The following is an 8085-nucleotide window of genomic DNA, read 5'->3' as shown; positions in this document are numbered from 1 at the left end:
TTTAAAAATTGGATATTTTAAAAATAAACTCCATCTCCTAAGCAATCACCAAGCCATCTTGATTATTTTATTAAAAAAATTTTTTTTGCTTTTAAAAAAATTGTATTGTGATAACACTCAACTGAGCTCTACCCTCTTAATAACTTTTTAAGTGTACAATACAGTACTGTGAACTGTAGGCACTATGTCGTAAGGTAGATCTCTAGAACTTATCTTGCATAACTGAAACTGTATACCTGTTGAATAGCAACTTCCCATTTCCCCTTCTCCCTAGGCCCGGGTTTCTAATCTGACTATTTTAGATAACATGTGAAGGAGGAAAAAGCTTTCCTCGACTCTCTTAGGGTCCCTAGCTAAGCCTTAAAATTAAACTGACAAAGATAGATTAAAAGGAGAAAAGCATACAAGTTTATTTAATATAAGTTTTATGTGACACAGGAGCCTTCATAAAGAAATAAAGACCTGAAGAAACAATTAGTCCTGAGTATTTTATGCTATGTTAGATGAAGAGCACACAGTCCTGGAGGAACACCACAGTTTAAGGAGCATGAGGTAATTGTAAATGGGGAAAAACTCAGCAAGGCCTCTTTGTTCGGATTCTTCTTGATGTCCCTTTGTCCTTGGAGGTTAAGGATGCTCCTTTTCTCCAGGTATAGAGTAGCTACCTCTTGCACGAGGATTTTATGACCTGTTTTAGGGAAGAAGGGTAAAAAGAAGAATAGGTCAGAGTGATCTTCCTGCTTCTGCTTAAAATACTCAATATGCCAAGGTGCCATATTTTGGGGTAGTGTGTCCTGAACTCCATCAACCTCGTATAAGTGGAATCATGTAGTATTTGTCCTTCTGTGACTGGCTTATTTCATTTAGCATAACTTCCTTAAGGTTCATCCATGTTCTCACATATGACAGGATTTCCTTCTTTTAAAAAAAAAATACACACACACATACACACACACACGTACATTTTCTTTATCCATTCATCTGTGATGGATATTTGGAATGTTTTCACATCCTACAATCTATCTAAGTTCATATCTATGCTACTATAACATCAATCTAACTGGTTTTCACTTTTCACTTATTAGCTCCCTCCAATGCACTCTCCATACCTCACACAGAATGAACTTGAAAAAAAAAATCACTCATACAGTTCTTTGATTTCCAGATACTTTGGAGAGATAAATATCCTGAAAAAACATTCCCTCTACATAACTCCTAGAATTGGTAAACAAACATCTTTCTTAAATGCATAATGTTTACTTAAATGCATAAGTAAGGAAGTAAAATCAGAGAAACAAAAGGGAATAAAGAGAGAATAGGAAATAAAGAGGAGAATAAAGGAATAGGAAATAAAGAAGGTACACTGGCACTGAAACTGTGGTGGCTCTGAGGGCATTTGCTGGTGCCAGTAACTTAGAACCTCAGGTTCTTTGACAACTGCCTTGGAAGTTGGAGGAGAAAGGGACAAGGACTTGAGTGCATACAGGATGAAGAGTTAAAATGTCTCAGCCTGTGCAGGGAGTGGGGTTCTTTGTGAATTTGTAACAATACATCTGCCCTGTACAATATAAAATTGAGGCTTTAATTTATGCTACCTGAGTGTTCTAAGCAACCACAAGCTGAAAAATTAACAAACACACATCCTCTCTGGGGGGTGTGCCATCAACCCAGGTCTCCGGAATTTCCAGAGGAACAAGAGTTCACAATCCAAAATTAAAAAACACTATGCAAACCTCCATATGGGAGAGTCAGCAAAAACAAACAGCAAAATCAGACACCCAAGGACTTGATGATGGAATTTATAAGTAGGATATAAAATAAGTATAAGTGATAAGAAGCTTAACAAAGGATATCAAAACAAGGAACAAAATGCTAAAAAAAATCTTGGCAGGTTTGAAAAAGTACTGACCAATTCATCTAAAATAAAAATATTACCCTTGATATTAAAAACTCAATAAATTCGAATGCAATTAGCATTAATATGATAGCTAGGTTGAGGGCCAGAGAAGGGAAGGAGGAATTGGGGGAATCGTTTTATGAATTATATAGATGTCTTACCAATGTACTGTATAATTGAAACTAATTTAAATACATTTTAAAAATAAATAAAAACTCAATAAATTCATTGAAGAAATATTGATTTATAGTAAAGAAATATTTTAAAAATTCCCTGGAATACATCATTGAGAGAGAAATCCACCTCTCTCACTTTTTCCCCCCGAAAATTCCAGAGGGGCTAAGAGACACAGGGTAGAGAAGAAATCACACACATATTTAGAGTTCAGGAGAAGACCCAAGAGAATGTACAAGAGCAGTTCTTAGAGAGAAAATAACTGAGCATTTTCCAAAACTGAATAGAAGAAATACATTTGAAATGTAGACAGCACGACAAATCCCAAGCAAGCTAAACAGAAAGAAATCTACATTTAGACATATCGTAGTGAAACCACATGGCAGAAAAGACAAAGATCTAAAAAATAACCAGAGATTTAGATTACTTAAATGACTGTCCTGCTTAAAAGCTCTCACGGGCTTTGCTTCACCTGGTTAAAATTAGGGTATTCCCCAAATTTCCATCCAAAAACCACAGGATAATTTCTAAGAAAAGAAGAATGGCATGTGACTAATGAGCAGAAATTTCTAGTGTCCATCATAGTATAACACGTCTGGTGACAGTAAACTACTATTGAGATTTGATTTTTAAAAGGGCATTGGAATTTTAACAACATTGATCCAACACTGTCCAAGAAGAAACATGAATATTTGGGGCCACAAGAGAGGCAGGAATAGTGTGCAGGAATGACCTGTGCTTGGCTAACATTTACTCCAGACATTGCATTTTCCTTCATTCTTCTGCTATGCTAAACAAGAACATCCAATCAACTCCATTTCTCAGACTTACAGCTTTTCTGACTTCATCCTCAAAGAAGTTTCTTTCATATACACATAAATTCAAATTCTGCAAAGCATCCGTGCACTCTGAATCCTGACATTTAACATAACACCTATGAGAGCTGTTACCTGGGGACAGCTGTTCCTACCTACATGACTTCGGGGGTAAGGATGTAGGGAGAACATAGCACTAAATATCTTGGAAATTGTTAAAATTTTCTTCACTAACATCTTTGTCAACATTTTATTAACTAGTGACAAATGACCATCAGAAAGAATTTCGTTTCATATTGTTTTCAAAAAGTGGTAAGAAAGTAGCTATTTAGAAAAGGGAGGTATATCAGGTTTTTAAAAAAACATTAGAAACATAAAAAATAACATGGAATCCTATCACATGGAAATACATGATCAAAGGTTAGACTAACAAACATTCAAAAAGACTCTTTGCAAATGAGAGCTCTCCACTTCTTTTACAAGAATCTTTTCCCTCAGACTCTTCTAGAAACACTTCATAATAAACAAAGAGCTCAATTCTTTATAAGCTGAGGTATGACAACATAGCTATGCTATGGTGAGAAGCTTGGGTATGGTTTGACCTCCGAGACCAATTATCTTTGAGCTGTTGGAAGACAAGATAGTTGAAGCTTAGAGAGGAGCAAGGAAAACCATGAAGGAAAGGAATGCAAGACGCCTGTTACTCATTTTACCAAAACCAGCTCCAAAGTGATATTTCTGCTCCCTCCTCCGCCCCCAGTTGAAAAGTTTAATGAAGAAGGAGCCTATATTCCTAATAAAATAATACAATCCTTTCACTTTATTTTTTAAAATGTATCTCTTCAAGACTTTAAAAAACTATCTGTAAGGGAAGAAAAAATAAATCCACTTACTTCAAACACAGATTTGTAACATTCCCACAATAAGTAAATGATAGAAACATCAGGCCATGTTTACAAACGCGATCAGGAAGATGGCCAATCAGCAGGTGGCTGCCTAGAAGTTTTCAGGAATAACAAAAGACTCTGGTTTTTTCTTCAGGTCTTCCTTCTCATCTATGGGCTTACTGATGCTTAAGATAAATTCTGTAATTGTCCTTTGCCTTCAGTATCTGTCTCCTCATGTTGCAAAGGTGCTGAGCCTGCCTCACTTACTCTGGGAACACATAAGTCTCACCAGATATTTCCCTGTCCATGTAAGTTAAGATACAACTCTTTGCTCTGAGAGTAGGTTTTAATACGGGACAAAGTGCACTGGGCACCAGAAGATTAGCTCTCATAAACACAATTCAAAATAAATACCTAATAGTAACATTAATCTGACATAAATGACAATCATGTGCCAGATGCCTGTCTGAAAATATTCTATATGTAAAAATGTTAAGGATATTACCATCTTCTGTGAGAAATACTAGCACACACACATACACACCCCTGCCCCCCGCAAAATAAACTTTATCAAACCTTTCATAGCGCAGGTAAATTCACTCTTCCACTTACTTACTTTTAACCCAGGTTTCTGATTCTCGTCATGTACTTGTCTGGGTTGGCAGCACTCATTACTGTAGTATAAACTGTGTAGCTGAAAATAATGAGAGGAATTTTTATATATACATAATTTTCCCTAATATTCCAAAGAGAAAAAAAATTACCAAGCCCTTCCTTAATACTTGGGAACTTGGACAAGAATATAAATGGAGGCCTCTATATGTCAGAATATTTAAAATTTATAATTCAAGTGACCACACACTCAAAGTGTTCTTCCCTACTATTTTGACAATACTGTGGAATGCCAAGTTCAAATTTAAAATTCTCAGACTCCTCAGAGTTCTATACTGTGGCAGTGAGGGAGAGTCATTGGCCCTCACCCCTTGCTCTACCCTACCCTACAACTGGCACACATGTGGACACCTCAGCCCTCACATATAGGCTTCATGAATGATCCTCAGCAAACAGCCATTCCTTGGCCACCCACCAGGCACAGGATGTCCACAATGGGTGCACACCACCATCAGGAAAACACCCACCCAGGGAAGTGGACCGCTTGGGCCCTGGAAATGGACTTGATGCTGTTCAGGCTGAGAATTCCCGGGTCCTGGGTACTTGGGTCAGACTGGGCAGGCAAATGCCCCTGGCCCAGTGGATTTCTTATATCAAGGGAGGGTCAGAGGAAGGCAAGAGTGGGGCCTCTAGAGCTCAGGAATCAAGACAGGGGGCCCACTTGCCCGATCTAAGGATGAAAAGTACAATGTCATTTATTAGGAGACCTGAACAACTTGAGCATATGCACACACACATACACACACACGCACACAGGTCCCATCCCTTCACTGCTTTCATCTGCCACTTGTCCTGGACACCAGTTGTGATGCACATTCAAAGCATCTGGAACTGTGTTGTTGAGGAAGAGGCAGAATTAGTGACCCTGGGCCCCACAGCTGAATCATACACCTAGCTGAAAACAGCACTATGAGCAGGTGAGAGCTCATCCAAATGTAATGGAAGTTCTCTGAATAAAGGCCTTGGCTGATTATTTACTTTAGTCATAGTTCTATTCTCCATCACTGTGTTAAATTTCCTCTGCTTTTAGCCACAGCACAAGATGGAATTCTATTGTAGGTGAATGTAATTTTGTAGCACAGCACAAGGGAGCAGCATAGAGCTAACTGCTTCTGTTCAGACATTTCTATTAACCTCACACACTGAACAGCCTTAGTTGACGGAATCACGACATGTAAAGGACTTGAGAAGGATCCGTGTTAAATCTAGCTCAATGGTGATTATCATTTAAATGTAGTTCCTCTTGGTTTTCAATTATACAATAGAGAAAAATGTTACCCTGTAAACTGTTTATAATTTCTAACGATTCTGTTTTGACAAAACATTTCATATGCCACTTACACATTCACAGCCTTTAACTCAAGTAACCCCACATCTGGGAATTCAGCCAGGGAAATAACCCTTAAGCAGGGGGGTAGGGGGAGGGGGGGCGGAGAGGAATGCACAAATGTGTTTATTTCAGAGTTTTAATAAAGGAATAGCTAACAACTGGAGAATGCTTAACTCAATTACACTACATTCAAACAGCTATGATGCAGCTATTTAAAATGATAAGGGCTGGGGGAAGTAGGTAGAGTAAAAGGGGTCAACTATGTGGTGACATTAAAGAATAAAAAATAAAAAGTAAAATATAAAATAAAATCATAAGGGCTGTTCACAGCATGGAAAATTCTTTATTAAAATAAATATAGTAACTATCTTATTATAAGTTTCAAAAGATATAATCATTTATAGAATTATTTTTAAAACTATAATAAAACAAAAATAGGTTTTTAACCCCCATTTTTAAAATGAATATTAAAGGGCAAAACTGTGCTCTATTGGAAGGGGCACAGTCGAGTGTGCAGTTGGAGGTGGCTCCTACAGGCTGGTGACAGCCATGTGTTAAATATGTAGGAAGTTCACAAGCCAATTGTAAGCTTGAAATAGGCCAGGTGGGAATATTTACACCATGGAAGCCCAATAAATGCTACAAATAAGGAGAGTTTTTTTATTTTTGCTCCCCTCACTCCACCAAAGAGATAGTTTACTAGCATGCTACTGAATACCACTTGTTACCCAAATAACTCATTTGGTAGAGTGGTAAAATAGTTTTTTCTGGGTTTGGCTGTTAGAATATTGTTTATGGAATAATTTTTTTTAGCATTAATCTTTTTATCAGGCCATACTTAAAGAAACAACTTTGGAAGAATTATTTTGAAATTATTGTTCAAAAGTAAAAAGTATAACACCAGTTTTGAAGATGTAATTATACCTAAGAATCTTAAAGCACTCATATACAAAAGTTATCCTGGAGGCCATCAAGAAAACTGCTATTTTGTGTCTGTGTAAAAGAGGGCCATTTCAAAGAAAAAAAAAATCAATTGGGTATTTGAAACTAAAAATCACTTTACAGGTTTTATCTGCATTAGGCTATTTCTTGAAGAACACCATTTCAACGTTCCTGCCTTGGAGAAAGCAGAAGTGAGAATGATGAACCTAGGAAATGCTGAGTTTGCGAATTTATTAAAAAGAAGATATAACTCTGTATTGACTTGCAGATGCTTCTTCTTTTATTTTCGTAAATTAAACCCTACCACACTAAGCCAAAAAAGATGCCAGCACTCCTAATGAGCTGATTGCAGGTGTGGATAAGGCAGTCAGGCCCCTTGAGGTGAAGAGTGGGCTGTTGGCCCAGTCTTGCTGTGATGGTGACAATGGACCTTCAGAGTTTCCTGTGACAGCTGCCTCTCAAATTTAACTAAGTTTCCTGTTGCAGTGGTAGCCACTTCACTTTAGAAAAGTATGTGGGTAAAACCCCAGGCTGTAGACCTGAGAAGCCACTATCAAGAGTAAACGATAACTAATGCAGTAACTTAGGTACTGAATTATCTGTGAGGTGGCAGAAACCCCCCAGGAAGACAGAGGAAAACCAAAGGTGTCTAAAGTTTAGCTCCAACAGTGAAATTAAGGAGCTCCCAACCAGCGATGGCAGACCCCAGCTATCAGGATGATTTAGGATGAAAACGTCGCTTTCGTTTTTTTTTCATGGACTTCTCACCTGACTTACGCTATGTTTGTTTATCTGCCCCTCCTGGGCCAGTAGAATGCTAGTCCCATGAGGGCAGAGGCTTGTTTCATTCATTGCTGTTTTCATAGCACCTAGAAAGCTCACTTCAAGGGTCCTTAGATCCCCACTGAGGCAAAGAGTGTGTGAGCCCACTGTGTATGAACAGATGTGAACAGGTGTCACTTACTTGTTATAAACTGGAAACACTGACAAAACCTGCAGAAGAAAAAAATCATATTACAAAGACCATTAAAATGGAGAAGAAGTGCATGTAGAATATCAATAGGAAGAATAAAACCACTTAACACTTTAGCATATCTGGGAGTGACAGAGTTAAGACTTTTGAATCCCTTCTCCTTTGAAACAATGAACATATATTACAACTGAGCCCGTTTCTAATGCAGAAAAACTTAGGTGAATGTGGGTACTTTAACCTATACAGAAACAAGTTCAGAAAATGTCATCTGACTTTTTTGAAAAATGTTTTCAACCAGGTAAAACTTTTACTCTAACATTTTCATATACCACATTTGCTTGATTTCAGAGAATTTTTTTGTAATCACTATCAGCAAAGACACCAAACAACTGGAC

General features: G+C 37.6%; 1 protein-coding gene across 1 annotated transcript in view; it reads right to left on the bottom strand.

The window, feature by feature from the left end:
• Positions 1–375: 375 nt before the first annotated feature.
• Positions 376–8085, bottom strand: part of NAAA (N-acylethanolamine acid amidase) — a 22224-nt gene continuing 14514 nt past the window's right edge. The window contains exons 9-11 of the mRNA XM_006907641.3: positions 7682–7721; positions 4390–4467; positions 376–688 (exon numbers count right to left, since the gene is read on the bottom strand). Coding sequence (XP_006907703.1) covers positions 4392–4467; positions 7682–7721 — 116 coding nt within the window. The 3' untranslated portion in view covers positions 376–688; positions 4390–4391. The remainder of the gene's footprint in view (positions 689–4389; positions 4468–7681; positions 7722–8085) is intronic.

Source organism: Pteropus alecto, unplaced genomic scaffold, assembly GCF_000325575.1.
Source record: "Pteropus alecto unplaced genomic scaffold, ASM32557v1 scaffold161, whole genome shotgun sequence".
In the NCBI taxonomy this organism is placed as follows: Eukaryota; Metazoa; Chordata; class Mammalia; order Chiroptera; family Pteropodidae; genus Pteropus; species Pteropus alecto.
The sequence above is the reverse complement of the archived record's forward strand: the minus strand, read 5'-3'. Positions and strand labels throughout refer to the sequence as shown.